This window comes from Ursus maritimus, unplaced genomic scaffold, assembly GCF_017311325.1.
Source record: "Ursus maritimus isolate PB19 unplaced genomic scaffold, ASM1731132v1 scaffold_8, whole genome shotgun sequence".
Taxonomy (NCBI): Eukaryota; Metazoa; Chordata; class Mammalia; order Carnivora; family Ursidae; genus Ursus; species Ursus maritimus.
Window position 1 is genome coordinate 47,836,436 of NW_024426996.1, and position 22,761 is coordinate 47,859,196.

At 40.1% G+C, this 22,761-nt stretch overlaps 1 protein-coding gene across 2 annotated transcripts in view; it reads right to left on the bottom strand.

The window, feature by feature from the left end:
- The window catches only part of GRXCR1 (glutaredoxin and cysteine rich domain containing 1), a 299,116-nt gene that overhangs the window by 47,562 nt on the left and 228,793 nt on the right, over nucleotides 1-22,761 (bottom strand). The window contains exon 2 of one of the 2 annotated variants that reach the window (XM_008701434.2): nucleotides 175-417. In XM_008701434.2, the coding sequence (XP_008699656.1) occupies nucleotides 175-417 (243 nt within the window). Of the gene's footprint in view, nucleotides 1-174; nucleotides 418-22,761 lie in introns of those variants that run through there. The other variant, XR_571221.2, reaches the window with a different exon arrangement.

A 22,761-nucleotide genomic window follows, 5' to 3' on the forward strand; every position in this document is an offset into this window, starting at 1 on the left:
AACACATCATTTGGGAGAGAAATAAGTGCTTCAGTCCCTTTGGTCTGAACTCCAAAAAAATAGCAAATGTCCTGGGAGTTATGTTGTAAGTCACCTTGTCGTAGGCTTATAGATTTCTAACAACACTGGCTGGCTTCAATAAAAAAAGAAGATTTTCCTTAGCAGAGTACTTACCCCAAGATAATGGCCATCGATGAACACGACAGGGAGGGAAGGGGCTTCCGAAACACGTCGGCATCGCTCATCTAACTCTTTTCCATAGTCACCATTCAGAGCTATGTTTTTCTCTTCAAATTTTACTCGATGGTTTTGGAAGATCTTTCTAACCAGTTCACATCTTTCAAAGGTTGTCCGCACCACACGAAGGCAAGTGGTATAAATCACTACACGGTCAAACTCTAGGTCAGTTGATGGTTGCTGAAGGAAGGACATGGCAGTGTAAATATTTTCATTTACTTTCTCACATCTTATTACGACAATTTAACATTTTAGTAAGTGTCTTCTATATTAAAAACACACAATAAAAGCTAACAGGCCATATTTGTCAATCCTAAGACATGTTTTATGTTAGCAATCAACATCATTTAAATGACATAATTCACTTGACGGTGTTTTTTCTGTTCTCAGTGGCATATCAAATAACGGCATATCTTAAAATCGATGATGTCTCACATGGCACGCCATGTGGTAAAATAAGGAATGGTTGAATTATCTTTCTCATGTTTCATAGACACGGTTCCATTACTAGATTGGCCTCTTAAACCCAAGTGAATATGTGACAGAACAGTCAAGGTTAGTATTTAACCATTTGAAAATCCTTCTCCTTATCTTTGGGCCACAATCTCCTGGGAACAAGAAGATGTATGTCACAGGATCGTTCTGAGGTTTCAGTAGCACGGCATATGTGTCTGCACTCTGTTGAGGGACAGGGCTCCAACCTGCAGTAAGAAGGCTCTGCAAAGATCGAACGACACAGAGGGAGTGCAGAGAAACCAACACCATAGTGGCCAGTGGGTCAGAGCCAGGCATGGAAAGGAAACAAGGAAACAGATACTCCTTGGAGCAGAGGCAAGCAACTCTCAAAACCAAGGAGAAGACTCCCTGTGTATGAATCTTACTTTCTACATTTCCTGCTACGTCAGAAATCAGTGACTATGTTCCCGGGACAACCTGCCAGCACTGCAAGGCCAGACCACATGGGCCATGACAACACTGGGGAAGATCCTCTTCTTCCTTACCACAGTCTTCCTTGAAGAAAACTAAACAGAATACAACTATACCATGAGTCCAAGGGATACATGAGTTTCATGGGGCAACACAGCCACGTTGTTGCAACACAGCCACGTAACTTACAAACCCTTCTGAAGTCAAAACTTTGACTGGAAACCACTCCAGATAGCTGAATACTAGAATCAGAAGGTAGGATACTAAGCTCCACCACTCTGTATTCAAAGAAATCAGCCCATCAGATACAATTACACAGGGTCCTAAGAAGGTCTTAAGGTATAAAGATGGCAATGCAATGGTCTCCATCTCACCAAGAAAGAGGTCTTTTTTTTTTCCTGATGATAAAATGTATTTCTTCCCTCAATGGAGTTCAGAGGCAAAGCTGAAAACCCAGAGATCTGGAGGGGCCAGACAGGTGTCATAAATGTTGGGCCAGGCCAGGAGTAAAAGAGGTATTAGTGAGAGGTAGAAAGTCATCTGAAAGAGGAAAATGTCACTCGGCTTCAGGCTGGCAGGCATGTTACTCACTATTGTCAGGATTATTTTATTTTTTAGTTTAGTTTTTATTTTACTTTTTTTAGACATAATTATTCAAAATATAAGCTTGAAATTTTCTGCTTTCCAAATGGCCACACCTCATTAAAAATGTATTGAGACCATGTGGAGCAATATGTTTGAAGGCCAAATTTGGCCTTCGCGCTGTTAATGAACACCGGGGTAGAGAGAGCGGCAGATATATCTGGACTCTGCCACTGGCCCTCTGTGTGTTTGGGGGAAGAGAGTGAACTAGTAAGCCTCAATTTTGTCATCTATAAAATGTGATCTACCAAACAGGTTTGCTGAGGAGACTAAGTAACCGAGACTATGAAAACAACTAGTGTATTGTGCTCACCGACCAGTGCAAAGATCACACTCCACCTTGGGGCATTTTTAAGATTAAAAACACAAGCAAAATTAAATCACTGGAAATAATCAGTGGAATTAATGACAAGAAAGGGGCATTGTTACTATGCTCCAGATTAAAAAGCATTGATCTTCAAAGAAAGTAAACCAAATGCCTAGAGCCTATGGCTTGTCTTCGGGTTCATGGTTATGGGCAAGTAGGGAATCAAGAAACTCACTACAGGGGCGCCTGGGTAGCACAGTCCTTAAGCATCTGCCATAGGCTAAGGGCGTGATCCCGGAGTTCCAGGATCGAGTCCCACATCAGGTTCCTCCGCTGGAAGCCTGCTTCTTCCTCTCCCACTCCCCTGCTGTGTTCCCTCTCTCGCTGGCTGTCTCTCTGACACATAAATAAGTAAAATCTTAAAAAAAAAAAAAAAAGAAAGAAGAAACTCACTACAAATACTGTAGCTTTGGGAAGTGCACACCAGTTCTCTTTTCTCTGATGCTACTACGTGAGGAGGTATGCCTTGTTCCTCTGCTGTAAAGGCTGCTAGAACTGCATTTGGTTCTACCAAAATGTTCCATTTTTTTCAATAACACGCTTATTTTGAATATTTGATAACACATAAGTTTCCCCCATGAGTAGAGGTGGGAAAGTTTAAGATTGGACCATTCCGCTGCCACGTTAATCAACTCCTATGAGATTCTCTCTGCTCACACAACAAATGCTAGGTACCACTTTGCTGTGTGTCTCTAAGAGATAGGCATTTTAAAAAGAGTAGTAAGATGGACCCCTATCAGGTGGCCATGTGGGGTGCTGTTTAATGCAAAGGGCAACAAAAATATCCCTTTACCTCCCATTAAGGATGAGCTTTGCCTGGAATCAGTGGATCTCCAAAAGTGTTGGATGTTAGAAGAAACTGCAAAGGTTTTTTTGGATTTTTTGTGGGGTTTTTTTGGTTCTAAACTGGGGAGTTTTTAAAAATACCGTGAGCCCCGGTGAAGTATATAACAATTAAGCCAGAATCACCGGGATGAAATCTCAGAATTGTGATTTTTTTTTTTTAAGTTCCTAAGGTGATTCCAATCTACAACCAAATTCTAGAGCTAGTTAGATACGAGTTGGAAATGCAGAATGACAGGCTTCCCCTAGATCTGCTGACTCAGAATCTGCATTTTTAACAAGTTCTCTGGGGAATCTGGATGCACATTACATTTTAAGAAGCCCCAGTGCAATCATGTTGACAGCTTGACTTGACAGAGAAGCTGGGATTATGTCCCTTTAAAATAACTGTTAGTCATTCATTCAGTTACTAGGAACATTTATTGGCTAAACATGGTGCTAGGTACTAGATATATAATGGTGAGCAAACAATATCATTCCCTCACAACCTGAAGTTCATAGTTCTAAAAAAAGTTACATAAATAAATATAGATTCACAAACTGTTAAGTGCTGGAAAGGAAATTCATGAGTTGTTAGGAGAGGCTATTGAAGGTGTGTGCTTTTCTCGTTTCAGAGGTCAAGAAAGTGTTTTCTGATAAATGAGTTCGGCTTTAAAGGACAGGAAGGAGTTAGAGAAATTAACTAGGTAAGAAAGCATGGGGAGGAATATTATAGGTAAGTAGAAAGATCTTGAGATGGGACGAAGATGGCATGTTTGAGACTCTGATTGAAAGTCTTTTGCTAAAACACAGAGAAAGAGAACTACAGTAGTACTAAATGAATCTGGACAGGTATGCAAGATAGATATTATGTTGTACTTTTATAATCACTTTAAAGATCTATGGGCTTTAACCTCAGAGCAATGGGAAATTCCTGAAGGTTTTTAAGAAGGAAGAGAGGAATTTACATTTTTTAAAAAAGTAAGTTAAGTAGGACCAGTGCAGATAGTTGCACAGAATGTGCACTGCACAAGCCTCAGGAGTGTCATTATTAGCATAGTCTAAATAAATGATTCCCTCAGGGTTGTGTAGCCCACAATTTGAGCAATCATATTCAGTCTTATTCCCAACTCCATTGGTCTGAGAACTGAGATTGAACACAAGATAAAAACAGGGTAGAAAATTTGGTTATCTATTAGAATAAGCTATTATGTAAAAAGATCTAAAAAAAATCTCATTGAACAATTTTTTTGGTATGATTTTGAAGTAGATCTTCCTAGAGGTAGTAGGTTGAATGATTTCTCAAGCTCTTTTCCAGTTTCATAATATGAATTTAAATGATATTGTCTTTGGCAAAAAAAAAAAAAAAAAATCCTCTCTTACATTTGTTTCATTTTCTTTCCCTCAACAGATTTGTCAAAGCATCTGGCCAGAAATCTAAAAATAGCCGCTCAATGGTTAGCTGTCCTTCTTCTCCCTGCCTAGGGTTACCATGGGAATAGCGTAATGAAGGATGGGCACATCTGAGACAGTGCTGAGAAGCCACTGGGATTTGCAGCCTGCTTGTTTTGAGAGAGCCGATCTAGATAATAATAGAGGCAGGCCATTTCTTCCTTTCCATTGATTAAAAAGATGAATCTTAGGAGTGGCCTGAAGGCTCACAAGAGCCTGCAGCAAAAGTAGATGTGTTGGCAAGGGGTGGAAATTGCTGGAAAGAAGACAAAGAGGTTACCTAACAGCCAGTGTATGTCCTCAGCCCGCACCCGTCCTGCAAGAGGTACTGTGAATGGTAGCACCGAGTCATCCTGGGGCAATTCTGCAGCCCCCACACCCGCTGGAGCCCCCACACCCACGGGAACTGCCACTGGAATTCAGGCCAAGATTCAGTCGCCACCGCTCCCTGACAGAGGATCAGCTTGGAGCAGACCCAGCTCCTGAGGCTGGAGCAAATCCAGTGGGTTATTTCCACTTGACCCTTTGCCTGTGCAGCCTGGCACTGGTTTGAAGAGGCCTCCCGAAATAGGGGCCTCCAGATACCTCCAGGAAGTCACGTCTTAAACAAAAATACAAAATAAAATGAGAAGTTACATTTTAAGATGTCCATGGCAGACATAATGCTGGTAACTTTACATTCATTTAATCCCCACAATACCTGACATGTTGTTGCTGCTTTATTCATAGATGGAGAAACCTAGGCTCACAGGGGAGAAGTGTCCTAAACAAGGTGACAGAGTTAAAATTAAGCAATTTAGAAAACTGGATCCCAGGGTCACGCCCTTCCAAAAATCCACTGCGCCAAGATGAACCACTGAATCGCTCTCTTGTTTTACTATTCCCTCCCCAGGATAAAGTCGCTGCCCAAACATAGATGGCTATAGACCTAAGTCATCGCCTCTGAGAACATGTTTGTGATTTAAAGAGGTTTGCCTCTTTACTAACTCATGCTCCCACATATAACAGGAAATAACATCACAAGAGGTGCATCTTAAACTTTTTTTCAGTCTAAAGAGATTCCTTTGAGATGGGGAAGGTAGAGAGATCTTTTCTCCTCCACCTGAAAACAAAGAGGTGGAGTGATGAGCTCAGAGGCAAACATGTCAGAAGGCAAACTGGGACCGATCCCAGACTCCTTGATTATCAGGCAATAGCCCAACCCAGCTCCAGAACCACCCTCTTAAAGCGCAGGCGCATGCCCGTGGAAGCAGGCTGTGGGCCTTTGTAAAGGGCAGGGAATTTTACATCTCTCTCTGTCTCTCCCTCTCCACCCTATTCCGTAAACCCCTGCAGCTGCATGCATGTTCTGGGATGCACCACATGGAACTTCTCTGTGTCCTTTCATTAGACACAGATTATAAAAATAATTATAACATTACTTATAACAGGGCTCCTGTGTATCTATATGTAGTACTTAGGACTTCACATGAGCAACTTGCATTTATCATGACATAAGGATTACAATTCAAATTTTACAGATAAGGAAACTAAAGCTTGGAATAAACTTAAGGTGCCCAAATACCTCAGGGAAAAAGGAGCAGAACCAGAATTTTAATCTGGGTCTGCTTCCTAAATCCTTGCTCTTGCCATAGGAAGATACTACATAACCCTCTTAAATACAACCAACCAACGAGCCATACTGTTCTAGAACTAAGCGGTGAATTATACCATGGAGGGACTGTCAGAGGAACAGTCCTAGAAATTCCCATTGCTCAACCCTCCACGTCATTCTACTATCTCTGGCTAGATGCTACCCCCTCACACAGACCTTCCCTCATCATCTTGTGGAAAATGGGCCCTCTATCTTCATACCCAATTCTTTCTTTCTTTAGAGTACCTAGTACTGCTAGACATTACATTGTGTTTGTTTATTGATTTACTGTGTATTCCCCCCCCAAATAAAATATAACCCCAACAAAGCAGGAACTTAGTTTTGTTCACTAGAACTAAGAACCCAAAATATGACCTGGTATATAGTAGATGCTTAATAAATACCTTCTGGCCTCTTTCCCACATATTTAATAAGAACTTGGTTTGAATTGCCTCTTAATAACTGGATAATCTTGGACTAGTTATTTAATTTCTTTAAATTTCAGTTTTCTGATCTGTAACATAGGGACATCAATGCCTTCTTCATGAGGATTTGTGGGGACTCAATGATTTAATGAATAGAAAAACCCTCAGCATGAAGCCTCATGCATAATAAACACTCAATGAATGGTATCTTTTGATTATTACTATCATTATTATTACAAAACATTACTGACACACACCAGCAGCAGCACAATCACCCCTATCATTACAACCAACTGTGTGAACCAGACTAAGGTCATCTTGGACAAGGCTGCCATGATGACCGCTTGGTGACCTGAAGCCTTCTTGAGCACAGCACCTTCCCCCCACATTCTTTCATTTTATTTAACCACATAATGACCCTTAAGTACACCCTTGAGGCACACTGTCCTTGATCTGCCCTATGACTCTGACACACAGCTATCCTCAAACATTTCTCCCAGTGGTTCCCCAGCAGTACTCCCAGCCTGCAGGCTACAAAGGCAGGTCTTAAGGGGAGGTGGGGTTATGGAGATCCACTCCTCTTGCAGCAGCCCAAGAATTCTGTCCATAAGTCCCCTTAATATTCTTATCAAGTTGGACTTACGGGTCTTTTTCTTCAGTCTCACAGCTCTGTTGGCTGTTGGAGGTCACTTTGCATACACCTCCTTTTCACGCAACACCAAGTCCAAATTCACATATGTCACCAACCTCATAAGCTAGAATGGCAAAATCAAATCTTATAATTACACAGTGATCAAAATATGAATCTCTTTGGGGCACCTGGGTGGCTCAGTCAGGTTAAGCATCTGCCTTTGGCTCAGGTCATGACCTCAAGGTCCTGGAAGTGAGCCCTGCATTGGGCATCTCCAGCTCCCTGCTGAGCAGGGAGCCTGCTTCTCCCTCTGCCCCTCCCCCTGCTCCTGCTCCTGTTCCTACTCTCTCCTCTCTAAAACAAAAACAAAAGCAAATACAAACAAACAAATAAAAAAACCTCTAAAAATAATCAATCAATCAATCAATCAATCAATCAATCTCTTTAACAAGTAAAATTAACATTTACGTTTGACAGGATGTGCCATCAATTCTAAGAGCGAAAACAACAAAGTGCCAAAAAAAAAATCTCTCTTTTTCTAACTTCGGGTGCCCCTCTTGGTGGCATGAAAGAAATGCGCGAGCACAGTCTTTGCATGCAAGGATTTCTGGAGAGTGTGTTTTCTGTTTTTGTGATGCCCTAAGATCATGTAAATAAATGAATTTCCATTATTACCTTAGGAATTATCTATTTGTCCAAATCAGTTATTGAGTTGGCCTGGACATTAATTGAAAAGTCAATGAACCTAATGAATTCTCCATGCCATACCAAACAAAAAAGATTTTTCCAAAAAGTTAAACAGAAACAATGTTGATTTTACAGCACATCCGAGTTATGAAAATGAGGGTGTCCCACTCCCCCACCATAGAGACCTTAGAAAAAGGTCATAGCTCTGCCAATTTAGCATGCATCAAACACAGAGAGATTTCACTTGAAAATCTGGATTTTTGTCCGTTCTTGAAAAAACAGAATCTGACAATACTAGTTCTGTTGGATTCTTGTGCAGAAACAGTAACTGAAGCTTGGTGACAGCTACCCCCTTTAGAGGCACATGTTTCTTGAAGCCACGTGTAATAACCATTGCCTTACATCTAGACAACTTCTTGCATTAACATTGCCTGCAATGCTCCTTTCGATCTGAGTTTGTGATGTTGCATCTAGTCTAATGAGTCTGTACATACATCTTAAATAAGGGAAACTGAGACTCCCAGTTTACCTACTTGAATTAACTTTTTTGGGTAAGCAACATGTAGTGGAAAGAAAAGCCATCTTGACCAAATGCTTTGGTTAGCTGTATGAACTTGAAGAAATCAGTTTACTTTTCTAGAAAGGGGTTTTCTCTTCTCTGAGAATAGCTGTAATCCAGCCCACAAAGGAGTTGCAGGATCACAGGTAAAATGTGCCTGAAGACACACTGTAAATAATATACTTTACGTACACAGCAGCTCTCATCATTGCTCAGTCACACAGCTGGGAGAAAAGGAACTGGCCTTTCCTGGAAACCATCTTCCTAGTGAGAAACAAAAGCATCTCTTCCAATGGGAATATTTGGGTTTCTATAGACATCATCACAGATATGATTTATTGGCATTTTTTATTCTGCTCATCTCTGCAGGTAACACTGACATCAAGGTGAGTGCCCAAATCATCATATTCAGAGCATCCAATCCCAAAGTGATATGCTCACAACAGTGAAAAGCCAAGGAGTAAATGAATTAGGAATATCTCACAAATGGAGATATTGAAAAAACATACTTTCCCTCACATCCTATGAAAAATTCAAGTTACAAAACCAGAAGAAAGGGAACTAAAATGTTCCAGAATAGTAAGTGCTTAGATAGTCCTGCCTTGACCATCTTCCTCATGCCTTTCATCTTTTTACTTTACAAAAACCCGTTGCTCTTTCTTAAAGGCACAGATGCCTTTTTCCTTCTATTCTCTCAAATATACATATATCATGGATAAAAACCAAACAATAAAAGAGTAAACTCTTTCTCAATTCTCTCCATCAAAGAAAATGCCTGAATAATCAGCTAAATGACGTCAATCCCTTTTAGTGGGTTTGGACATGATAAGAATCTACTGTAGTGGTTGAAATACCTGCATCTTCTCTCAGCTTGATGGTTTCATAAATATCGGTGTGATGGAAGGAAGTGATCTTAGTCTCTGTGGAATTCCCAGAACAGACTGAGAACCAAGTGCAACAAAAGCAATGAAAACTCAGAAGTGGAGAAAATTAGACTCAGCCTCAGGCAAATCCTCATTCCTGCCCCCTCCTTGGGTTTCCAGGTTTAACTCATGGCCCCCTGACTATTCGTATTGTCATGATTCCAACCTCACCTAAATACGCTCTTCTCCAGATTCCAGACATTGCATGCAGGAGAAGAAAGGGCTGGAGAGCCCTTATGGAAAGCTTGAAAGTTGCCACACAAAGCTGATACATGTATTTTATGAGCATTGGGTCCTTCAACTCCATAAGGAACATAGACACTCTCATTATCCTGACTTTTCAGAGGAGGAAACTGAGGCACAAAGAAGTATGTGACAAGTCTAAAGTCAGACAACTAGAAAATGATGGCTCTAGTATTCGACCTGAGTAAATCATAGAACTTAAACCTTTATATGGTCCTTTTGGTCAGGTACTGACTCTGTTTGAGTGTATCTATACCCCATTTCATCTGGTAGAGAAAAGAAATTAGAGGGACAAATGCAGGACTTATGAATCCTTAAGTTTCATATATATACACGGATTTCAGATACATGGTGTATTAGTTTCCTGGGGCTACTGCATCAAATTCCCACAAACACGCTGAGTGGCTTAAAACAACAAAAATAGCTTTGCTGTTCTGAAAGTCAGAAATCCCATATGGGACTGGGAATAAATCACGAGGTCAGCAGGGTTATGCTCCCCACTAAGGCTCTAGGGAAAAATCCCTTAGCTTTCCTTTCCCAGCTTCTCGAGGTCACCTGCATTCCTTGGCTCTTGGTCCCTTCCTCCATCTTCAAAGTGCACTATAACAACCTCTGCTTCCATGGCCACATCTCCTCCCTGACTCTGATCTTTGTGCCTCCCTTGAACCCTTGTGATGACATTGGGCCCATCCAATAATCCAGGATAATCTTCCCATCTCAAGATCTCTAACTTAATTACATCCTCAAAGTCTTACTTGCCATAAGGTAACATATTCACAGGTTCCGGGAATTGGGACCTAGACACCTTTGGCAGGGCTGGGGGTGGGGGACTCCATGATTTAGCCTACCATAGATACACAGATAGATTTTAAGGTACTGGATCACAGATATAGGAATAAAAGGACTTCAAGTTATACAACCTTAAGACAGAAAGGAAGCTTGGAGATCATCTAGTCCAACTTGAACAAAGGCATGATAATGTCAAGAATATACTCAAGCCTCTGGTTATTGAGCTACATTCTCCTCATTGTGCTTATCAGCTTGCTTTATTAACAGGAAATGAGGTAATTCTAGTCAGGTAGGCATGAAACACATTGTTCTTCTAAGACCTTCTACACAATTACTTGTGAGTAGAACTTTCTCCAAGTTGCTACTGAAGAAATGGAAAGAGTATAAAAGAAAAGAAGCAAGTAGCATTAAAAAAAAAAAGACTTGCCTGATCTTTATCTACCCAATGTGTTTTCTCTCTCTTTTCTACCTCTTACCTAGAAATATGCTTTGCTTCCTCCAAACAATCCTTAGAAATTGCTCTGAAAACCAGACACTAAGCATGACCAAATGAGGGGAAGGTACTTTGTGTTACATGAAAAAGAAAACACAAATGAAAAGGTTTGAAGTTTCTACATAAAGCCAGGGGTTGAATTTGTCTGTGTTCTCCATAAAAGCATCTAGCTAATTTTTCAGTTCAGCTTCAAAGAGAACAAACAACCATAAGATTTCAAAGGCAAGAAAACGTTGCCTTTCCATTTCTTCTCAAATTTCCCCAAATTAGGTTGCTTTAATAAAAGCAACTAAATTGTAAGGCACACAAAGCCTACAGAAGCAGATGTGAAGAATAATGCTTGAAACCTTACAAGTCCCATTTTTTTCAAGTATATACCATACTATTTGGGATGACCGATGTAATTTTGCAAAGGAAGTTTACTTGATATTGATTGCATATTCAAATAAGAAATGCAGGTGGTGTTTTTTTTTAAGATTTTATTTATTTATTTATTTGAAAGAGAGCGAGTGAGAGAGAGAACACGAGTGGGGTGAGGGGCAGAAGAAGAAGCAGGCTCCCCACTGAGCAGTGAGCCCAATGCCGGACTTGATCCAGGACCCCAAGATCATGACCTGAGCTGAAGGCAGACGCTTAACCAACCGAGCCACCCAGGCACCCCAGTGCAGGTGTGTTTAAATAAGATTTATCACAGTATTATTGGAAGGAAGAAAATAAATTTCTGGAAATGTTCTTCAACAGACACTGCTTTGATGCCAGAGCTCCTAACTGGAGTTGATTATTGAATTTTGGAGATTCAGTTATAGGAAAGAAATATGACCAAATTATTGCACAAAACAATAAGTCCCATTAAGTGGAAGATCTTATCATGAACAATTTTATTAGTGACCTGATCAATAAATGGAAACAGAAAAAAATATTCATTGATGAATTTTATATCACAGGCATCATGTCAAATGAATGCACGTATTGTCACTACAAACCTCGTAACATACAATGCAACAGATATCATTATTGCATTTTCACTGAGAAAGTAAAAAAGTCACAGAGAGATTGCAAACTTGCTCAAAGTACATAATCATAAAAATCTTTTCCTGTTGGCATAGGTAATACCCCCTTTCCTAGATTTTCTCTTATATGTTTGGCTATTCCCTCTCCATGTTCAGCTCGAGCCCTCTCCCCCTAAGGACACTGGTTCCCACGGGCTCTCAGCTTGGTCTACCTCCTTCTCTGTGGATGACCTCATCCAAATCTTGACTGGCTAATTGAAGACTAATGAACTCTCAAGGGTATAGCCTCCCCCCAGACTTCACTCCAGCATGCCAGATTGGCTGCCCAGTTATCTATGTAACATTTCCACTTGGATAGACCCTCTGTACTTGAATTCAGAATGCCTGAAGCTAAGCTCACCATTGCCACTATACCTGCTGAACTAGCTGCTTGAAATCTGGGAACAGTTCTGATTCCTCCAGAGCTTTCTGTTATCACTGCCCCCTGTACTCTGTAAATCAAGCAGTCTTATCAACTCTTTCTTGATATGTTTCAAGCCTGTCTCCTCTCTGTCCCCACTCCTATAGCTCAGGTTTCCACAATTCCTCACCTAGATTACAACAGCGTGTCAACTGGCATCCACGCCCCGTAACGTAGAACCTTTCTCTCCGTTCTCCAGAGCTCACGTGAGAATCTGATGATGTCGTTTCTTCACATAAAATAATAGTAAACAACTGCTTCCCACAGCTTTCAGGATGAAGGTCAAATACACAAAGCCCTTTGTGCTACGGCTCTTATTTTGTCCCTGGCCTTGTTTCCCATAGCACTCATTGCCATGCACTGATTATTTATTTCACTAATATTTATAAATTCCAACTATGTGCCAAATTTTCCAGACACAGCAACCAACACATTTTTGCCAAAACAGGCCATGTCCTTTAGGGCCTCTGACTTTCCCTTCTGTCATCCTTACGCCTAGAACACACCTTCCTCCATTGCTCAACAGACACAATTCATGCCCAGCAGGACCCCTCAAGGGAGCCTCTCCCCCCTCCCTCCAATGGGCTACGTGCTGTCCATCGTTTGCACCCCCAGCATTCACTCTGCACCACCCTCTCTTCCTCTACCATGATACTACGAGCTTCCTAAGATTGAAGGGTTTGTGTTATTTAATTTTGCATCCTCTACACTTAGTAGAATGTCTGGAGCATGAGGCACTGAACACCTATTTGTTGAATGAAGAACAAACCAGGATTTAAACCTATGACCTTCGGATCCTGAAGATTATGCACTTCCCACTATAATATAACAACACAATATAGCATGACAGGAGAAAATCAAGAAAAAAGAAAACTCTCCGAAGTAATGTTTTTAATCCAAAAGAAGCAAACCAAAATAAGCAAAACCACACTATTTTATTATCAAACTGATTGTTACTTAAGGAAATATTTATAGTGGATATTTTTCTATGTCATTAACAAGCTTATGACATAATAAGAAATCTGCTTTTAGCAAAATACTCAAGGTGAAAACCCAGGTTGTTATTGTTGCTTGAGTGTATGGAATTCAGGACAGGATCATTTTACAGTGGAGCTGTAGGCTGAGTGTTGCACAGTAGCAAACAGGAAGATTCAAACAAATCACCAAAGGCTTCTTTCGCTTGTCCTCATTTTATTGTTTTCAATAACATATAGAGAAGGAAAAGACCGAAAGCCTTGTGTTTATAAATAAAATTAAATAATGTAGTTTTATTCAAATTAATGATGATTTTAGAAATACTATGAATGGTACTTTACATATATATATATGTATATGTATATACACACACAGGAAGTGTGAGGTAGGATAAAAACTGGTTAAGCACCTTTGAAACGATAGAGAGCATCATTATTCTACATTAGTCTCGATCAAGATGTGGTTAAATGCTTATGCAGAGGTTGGCCATGCCTGAGGAAAAGCCAGCTGTAGCCTTTATTGTCATCCACATCCACCTGGCAGCTTCTACTAAAACGGTATTTAAATATCTATAAGAAAACAACCACTCTCTGAAGAGATCCCAAACCTGCAAGCCACCCGTCGTGCCCTCAGGCAGCCCTGGGAGAGAGAAATCATCTTTCTCTCTGTTACCCAAGCTGTGAGAATATAAGCATAGAAGGTGCCAGACGTGGTGTTCTCATCACCCCCAAACGTGCAGAAAGAAGAAAGGAGGAAAGAAGTAGATGGAAAGAAAGGTTCACAACAGTATATTTATTTTCATTTCCTTCTCCACCCCGGCCTTGGCCATGGTTTATTTACATGAGTCAATAAATAAATTCCTCTTCCTGTGTTTTTTGCTTTGGTCATGTTTGTCATAACCAACCAGAGACGCTGTTACAATACCCAGGATTTCAGCAGATTTAATGAACTTTAGTGATTGTATTTTTCTCTCCAGAAAGAAACATCTTTCCAAAAATAACCTTTTTAGGTGATATCAGACTTTTTAACAGTTTTCACACGCTTGGGACATAGCCTATTTCTACACTCATATATCGCCTAGGCTCGAATAGAAGTAAGTGACAGAAGACCTCAGGAATGCCTGGCTGAACTCTTCCCCCTTGACTCCACGGTATTAAGAATTCCGAGTTTGGAGGTACGAAACCCAAGTCGTGAATCCCATCTCTGCTAATCTGTAGTAAACTGACCTGTAACAAAGAGATTCTCACATTCCTAGAATAGGTAAAACCCTCCTGCGTCCACATCACTGAACTCTTCTGAGGATCAGTCAGAATGGAAGGCGTGACCACACTTTGTACAGCCATGCATAAGTAACTGCCATTCATCCCTGGCATTTCTCAAGACTAAATCTTTGAATCCTTGATATCTTTTCTATAATTCTCTCTCTTGAAGGACTAACCTGTTTGATTGCCTTCAACAATCACCTTCCTGCTCCAGCTCCCAGGTCAATGTTTTTTCCTTTCTTCTCACCTGAGCTAGTCTAACAAACATTTCCTTTTTAAAAGCCTGACATAGGGGCTCCTGGGTGGCTCAGTCAGTTAAGCATCTGCTTTCAGCTCAGATCATGAGCTCAGGGTCCTGAGACAGAGCCCCGTGTCTGGCTCCCTGCTCAGTGGAGAGTCTGCTTCTTTCTCTCTCCTTCCCTCTCTCTGTCCTTCAAATAAATACATAAAAATCTTTTAAAAAATGAAATAAAATAAAATCCTGACAAAACCTCAAACTCAGAAAGTCTAAAATCAGACTTATCCCCAAATCCATGTTCTTCTGATCTTCCATTTCTGGCTTTGGTCTGTTCATCTTCCACTGGGTCCTGAAGTCACCTTCCATCCATTCCTCTCTATTGATCAGACGGAATCATAAACCAGTTTCCACTGTGGTCATGTCCTATTACATTTCTCTCACATCTGTATCGCTGCTCTTCTTACTGCCCCCATGCAACACTAAACTCTCATCACCTTTTGCCTATATTACTATAGCCTGACTGACTTGCCTAACTCTGTTTCTATCCCATGCAATCTCTCCTCTCTACCAATGTCAGAATAATCTTCAAATCTTCTTCCTGGGAACTTACTGATCATGTATATATTACATATAGCAATGCACACATAGCAATTCTGCAATGTACATGTCTTTATTTCTTTGAAAGATGAGGACGCTGAGACTCAGAGATATAAAACGACTTCCCCTAAATCATGCAGTTATGATGCATCCCAAACTGCATCCCAAACTGATCATGCAATGTCTTCCACTAACTTGTCACATCTCAGCCCTTTCATCAAGGCCAGTGTGGCTTCCTTTTGCTCTCAAGATCTTCCTAGTCCCCTGCCTACCCTTCAGTCTACGCCTTCCTACATCACTTACGAATGACATTATGTCTGACAAATAGATTGTGAATACCTTCATGGCAACGTTCAGATCTTCAAGTTTTCCATCTCTGTATTACCGTCTGCTCCTAATATAAAGTCGAACATAGCAAAAGAGAGAGAGAGTGAGACAGAAAGAGAGAGAGAAAGAGGGAAGGAGAAAAGGAGGAAGAGAAGGAAAAAGAAGAAAATCAAATTTTCTTAAATTCTTATAGGACACAAGATGCATTATCATCACTTCTCAGAATAAGGCCCATAGATCACCTGTGTCACATCCCCAGGAGGGGGGGTCCCAGGCACCACCCCCACTGATTCTGATTCGGGAGCAGTAGGCCTGAGTCTGCGCTAAGAGCCCCAGACAATTCTAGGCACACTACAGACTACAAATCACTGAAACCTGAAGTCTCTCCATGTTCTTGCCACAAGACAGAATCTTTAAACAGCGTAGTCTATTTGTGTCCCTCGAGAGTAAATAAACATTTCATAGGAAATGTGCCTAATTCCTAGGACTATCAATGGATGAGACCGACACCTTTTTCTCATTTTCTCTATCTTATGGAGAGAAGAGCTCCTAATTAAAGCCTCCCACGGAGCTCACAGTGAGTCAGGTGCAGGCACCTACACGGTCTTATTTTCTTTCCCGATTTTGTGAAGGAAATGTGACCGAAGAGAAAGAGCATAAGCAGGGGGAGCAACAGGCAGAGGGAGAAGCAGACTCCCTGTTGAGCAGGGAGCCTGACTCGGACTCAGTCCCAGGACCCTGGGATCATGACCTGAGCTGAAAGCAGAAACTTAACTGACTGAGCCACCCAGGCACCCTGAAGATAGGGAAATCTTATACAGAAGTCCAAATCATTGTTAAAACACTCATCTCATTTTACATAAACCTCAACTTCTCCAACTTTTCTGCCTGTATATGCTTCACATTGCATCCAGTTCACTAGATTAGAGTATTCAGAATTAAGGATATCATTTTTCTTCCTCTTATATTTTGTAGAAACGATTTCATTGCTATTACCATGCTGATGACCAGAAGGTTCCAATTATGATGCTCTAGTCCTACCCACAAATAACTTTGGCTTTACTCTTTTTTTTCTTTAAAGTACAAACAAAATTTATATATATATTTAAAGATTTTATTTATTTGAGAGAGAGAGAGAGTGCACCATGCATAAGAGAGTGAGAGAGAGAGTGCACCATGCATAAGAGAGTGAGAGAGAGAGAGACAGCACCAGTGGTAGAGAAGGGCAGAGGGAGAGGGAGAAGCAGATTCCCCACTGAGCAGGGAGCCCACCTTGAAGACTCGATCCCAGGACCTTGGGATCATGACCTGAGCTGAAGACAGAGACTTAATGACTGAGCCACGCAGAAGCCCCACAACCTTATATTTTTTAATTGAAGTACAGTTGACATACAATTTTATATTGGTTTCAGAGGTACAATACAGTGATTCAACAATTCTATACCTTACCAAATGCTTAACGTAGTTAAATGTAGTTACCATCTGTCACCCTGCAAACTTGCTACAGTATTATTGACTGTATTCCCTATGCTGAATTTTCATCTTCTTTATTTTATAACTGGAAGTTTGTACCTCTTAACCCCCTTCACCAATTTCACCCATACCCCACCCCCTCCCCTCTGGCAACCACCAGGTTGTTCTCTGTATTTATGAGTCTGTTTTTTTCACTCCCTCTTTTAAAGACAGCACAAGAACAGGCTGTGAATTGAAAACTTTGTGAGCAGGTTTTCAAATGATGTTCTTAAATTGCTGTTCTAGTTTAGAGCATATGTCAAGTTAATAAGGAAAAAAAAAGTTTCTTGATGGTTTCCTAGGTTAACCCATCTATATCATCTTAAAAAGGGGAGGAAGACATTGCCACATACTTTAAGTCTGTTCGTTTTGCTTTGTTCAGCTTTTTGTTTCGTTTTTAATTGTGAAGATAATTTTGTCCTTAAGAATTTACACTCTCCCCACTTACATGTATTATGAGATGATGGGTCCAACTGAGGCCCTTCAGTCTATTGTCATTAAAGGGGGACTTGATCTATGCAAACCCAACTGAAACAGAAGCTGTGGGGCGTAGGGCCAGCCTAGGAATCAGAAGTCCCAGATCTTATCTCCAGTTTGGTCACTTATATAGACTTTGGTCACATATAAAGACCTTGGGGTCTTTATATAGTCCCTCTGGAACTCACTAGCCTCTCCATCAAATAAGAGGAGTGGACTAGATTAAGGGCCACAAATTCAGAGGTTCCTCAGGAGCTGGGCAGGTAAAGGAAGCATCAGAAGTAAAATGATAACAGAAGATGACAGGCTGTAGTGGGGATGATCAGAACTGGATTTTATGCCCTCTCAAAAGGCATTTGAACTGGGGTGCCTGGAGTGGCTCAGTCGGTTAAGCGTCTGACTCTTGATTTCAGCTCAGGTCAGGATCTCAGGGTCCTGGGATTGAGCCCCGCCTTCAGCTCTGAGCTGAGTGTGGGGCCTGCTTAAGATTCTCTCTCCCTCTGCCTGCCCCTCCCTTTCTTTATCCCTCTTTAAAAAAAAAAAGGGGCATTTGAATTGGAAATAATTTTAAAACAGTATGTTAACCAAACCTCTGAAAGTCAAATTTAGCCCACAAGCTACTTACGATCCCTGAACTAGTTTTTCAAGTACCTTTCAGCTTTAACCACATGTGATTTTTTTTTAAGATTTTTTTTTTTTAATTTATTCATTTGACAGAGATAGAGACAGCCAGTGAGAGAGGGAACACAAGCAGGGGGAGTGGGAGAGGAAGAAGCAGGCTTCCGGCGGAGGAGCCCGATGTGGGGCTCGATCTCAGAATGCCAGGATCACGCCCTGAGCCGAAGGCAGACGCTTAACCGCTGTGCCACCCAGGCGCCCCTAACCACATGTGATTCTAAAATAACAAGTAACAGTCATTGAAATCACCTTAGAGCAAAGACAATAAAAATTAACATCTATCTGGTTCTTACTCTATGCCAGGCTCTGAGCTAAAGACTTTACTTATAGTAACTCATTTTAATCTTCATAATTACTCAATGCACTGGGTATGTGGTTATAATCTCTCTTTTCCACAGAAGAAAATTGAAGCATAGAGAGTTTAAATAACTTGTCCAAGCTAATCCGTATGTTTTCGTGTTGCAATTGCCTTATGTTATCCTCAAGTCTTGTGATTATACTATGCTAATTTTGCTTTGGATTAATTTTATTTAAAGTATAAAGAAACCAAAGAAATAGTTGTTACTTGCATGAGCTTGCTCCCTGGAAGCAACACAGTGCCCTTGACATTCGGCATATTTTCTCTGGTCAGTTTTCTATGCATTTTGAATTCCAAGATCATACTGTATACTTTAGATTTTATTTTTAATTTAGGTTTTTAATTGATGTTTAATGCTACATATTGTCAGAAGCATTTCTCCATGTCATAAAAAATCCTTTTAGTCTCATTTCTAATAAATGCCTAAAACACCATTAAAAAAAAGAATTACAACAGTACTATGCAATAGAGCAAACCAGGCTTAATCAATCTTAAAATGGATTAAAAATTCAAGTTATAAACTTTAATCAAGAGACCTGATGAAAGATAAAAGTAATATTTGAAAGTTAGGAAATATTTTCTTTTTTCTTTTTTTTTTTTTTAAAGATTTTTTTTAATTTATTTATTTGACAGGATAGAGACAGCCAGCGAGAGAGGGAACACAAGCAGGGGGAGTGGGAGAGGAAGAAGCAGGCTCATAGCGGAGGAGCCTGATGTGGGGCTCAATCCCATAACGCCGGGATCACGCCCTGAGCCGAAGGCAGACGCTTAACCACTGTGCCACCCAGGTGCCCCTAGGAAATATTTTCTATGTTAACATTACTTAATGTTCTACTCCGTAAGTAATAAATAATCAAAGTTATTCTTGATGTCTTTAAATTACTGAACTAGTATTGTGTACTTAAAGGACTAGTTTGTTGTTAACAAGCTAGAGAATAAGAACAGGGGTAAATTTTCACAAAAAGTGAATTATCTAAAATGTTAATAATTTTTAAAATCAAAGAAGTGTTTGATCGATGTAATCTGAAAGTTAATAAAGTCATAGAATCAGAATAATAGAACTAGAAGAGATTTCTAGAAATCAACAGACACTGTTCCTTGACCCATTTATTGGACTATGTCATAGCTGCAATCAGATCATGGGAATTAACAATTTATTTTAATCCAAAATACCAAATGAGATAATCATTAAAATTTGATCATTTGGATTTTTGTTTTCCACTCCAACATGTAAAAGCTTGGAAGTCGTCAGTTCCATCCTTGCAACAAGTAAAAGCTGGACAAAACTAAAATCAGTGACTTTTGGGGGGTCCAGCAAAGAACTGAGGTTGCAGGGCAAACTTCCACCCTGAAACCCAGGGAGACAGATGGATTCAGAGAGACAACTGAGATCTGCTTACCTAGAACCCAAATCTTTGGGGCCATAAATGCACAGGCCACTTAAATGGTAATTTTGATATACTGATGGAGGCTAAAGGTAGACCAGCATGACAGTGTGCAAGTCCGAGGAGCTGCTGTTTTAGGGGGATCTCCACAGTGTCATGAGTTTTACTTCCAGGAACCCCAGCAGGTTCTCACAGTGAAGAACCAAAAAAGACCTCCTAAGGCTCTGCCAGGCAGAGGGGGAGGAGTAACCCCTGTAAAGTGCAGTTGGAGCTAATTCCCCATCCTGATGTGTGGGCTGCACAGAGTGATTTCCTTCCAAAGAGTACAGCAGGAGAAGTAGGGAAAGAAGGGGAGTATACAGTGGCAAACACTGGCAAACACTGGCAAACACTGCCTCAGCCAGGGAGTCAAGTTCAGCTTCAACTGTGAAAAGTCAGGTCCATAGCAGGTATCTTTACATGATATGAAAAAAATGGCACTTTACCTCTGTGTCTTCCTCCCCAAAACACACAACCCCGGTATAATCATGAGAAAAACACTGAACAAATCCCAACTGAGAGAAACTTTTTTATCTGTGCAATACTCCCCAAAACTATCAAAGTTATCAAAACCAATTAAAATCAGAGAAATTAAATGTACTGTGTTATCTTACATGGGATCCTGGAACAGAAAAAGGACATTAGGTAAACACTGAGGAAATCTAAATAAACTATGGACTTTAGCTAATAATAATGTATCAGTATTGGTTCACTAATTGTGACAAATGTACTATACTAATTTTAAGGTGTTAATAATAGACAAAATTGGATGTGGGATATATGGGAAGTCTCTGTATTATTCTCACAATCTTTCTATACGAACTATTCTAAATAAAACATTTAATTTTAAAAAGCAAAGGCTAATAAGCATGAAAAAATATAACACTAATAATGAAAAGCTCACAAAATAATGTTAATATTAATAGTTTGCTATAACTCAGATAATTATTAATTAAAATTAAAGAATTGGAGGTTGTTCCCTCATTAAAGGCCAATTTTCAGCTTGATATGTGGTCTCAAATATCAGCTTATTGTGCTTACTATAATTTTTATTGAAATGATATTAGAAAGCAAAATGAGTCTTGTTTTTCTAATATTTCTATTATTTGATAAAGAAACACAGTCACTCCAAAGGATACGTCTCATTCTTCTTCCCCTCGTCCAAGAGAAGAGTGGGAAAATACCTGGTAGAGCATTTTCCAAATTTAACTTCACAAAATCACAATTTTTTTCCACAGGAAAAACAGAAAAGTAGAATGGGAGTTTTTTAGTGAAATATTACATTCCTCTCTTGAAGAGCCACGGTGTACTTCAGCATGAAAGAAGCCTGAGAAGTCCTAGAGTAAAGACACTTTGTGTGGCCATCGTACAGTTTTTCACAAAGTACATATTAACATCTGAAAGAACACCAGGTTTCCAAATAACAAAGTGCATTCGGATCATTCAGGAAGAACTTTAATCAAGATAATTTAAAATGTCCTTTTCAGTCACTCCAGATGCTTCTGCCTGGCATTCATACTACTCTACTCTCCAGTCTATTTATCCTTCATTACATGTCCAGCCCCTATCTTGGACTCCTTCACCACAAAACTCTGCTCATCCAAGCTCCTCTCTCTTCATCTGGAGATTCGTTTCATTTCTGAGACTTGTTTTTCTCTACCTATCTGAAATGCCTTCTTCCTTCCCTCCCCTCCAAAGTTTTCCCTCTTTCAAAGACCAGCTAAGTCACACTATTACACAAAGCTCTCCCTGCTCTCTCGGCTCTAATCATTTCTTTCTTCATTCTTCCTCCTACCGTCTATGATGCTTACTTTGCCATTGACTGCACAATGTCCAATAACTTCACTCAGTATTTCTCAAAATGTGTTTCCATAGACCATCCAGTCTTTATTTGGTTTTGTTTTTCCCAACCAAATCTTAGTACCAGAAATCCATATACTTCAGTAGAGAAAATGCTAATTTGGCTATTGTTTGTGTGTCTCTGAATGCATGTGTGTGCCTTTTCTATTACATAATTGTTTGAAGCAAAAAATAAGTCCTTCACTTGATGGTAACCTACCAAATGTAATGTTTCACATATGGTGCATGACAAATACATGTTTCATTAACATGTTCCTGAGCAGTCATGTTTCAGGTATTCCAAAAGCATCTGCATATTCAAGGAATTTGTTTAAGAATCTTCCTCCTATCAACCGGAAGCCAAGAGTATGGAGTCCCTACCACAATCTCCAACCAAAATCCCAATCCTAGACTCATATCCTGGGGAGGAAATGTTCTTAACTAAATGTATCAGATCTCAAAGAAAAGTGTCATTAACCATAAGAATAATCTTTGTGCAGGGTCCTGAGCTTTCTCTGAGCTCACTGATGGGGACTTGTCATCATCATTCATCTCCTATCCAAGCCCCTATCAGCATGTGAGTCTGTCCGAGGGACTGGTTTTAGCTATTATATATGTGGCTCTTATTTTTTTTCAAAATTATTCACACAGTGGGTCTAATACAAACATGGAGAAAAGGTAAGTGAAATATTTTATGAAAAAACAAAATAGAAGTCAAGTCAAAAGAAATTAACCCTGTCACGTGATGGAACAAGTGCAGGACTAGGAAAACGT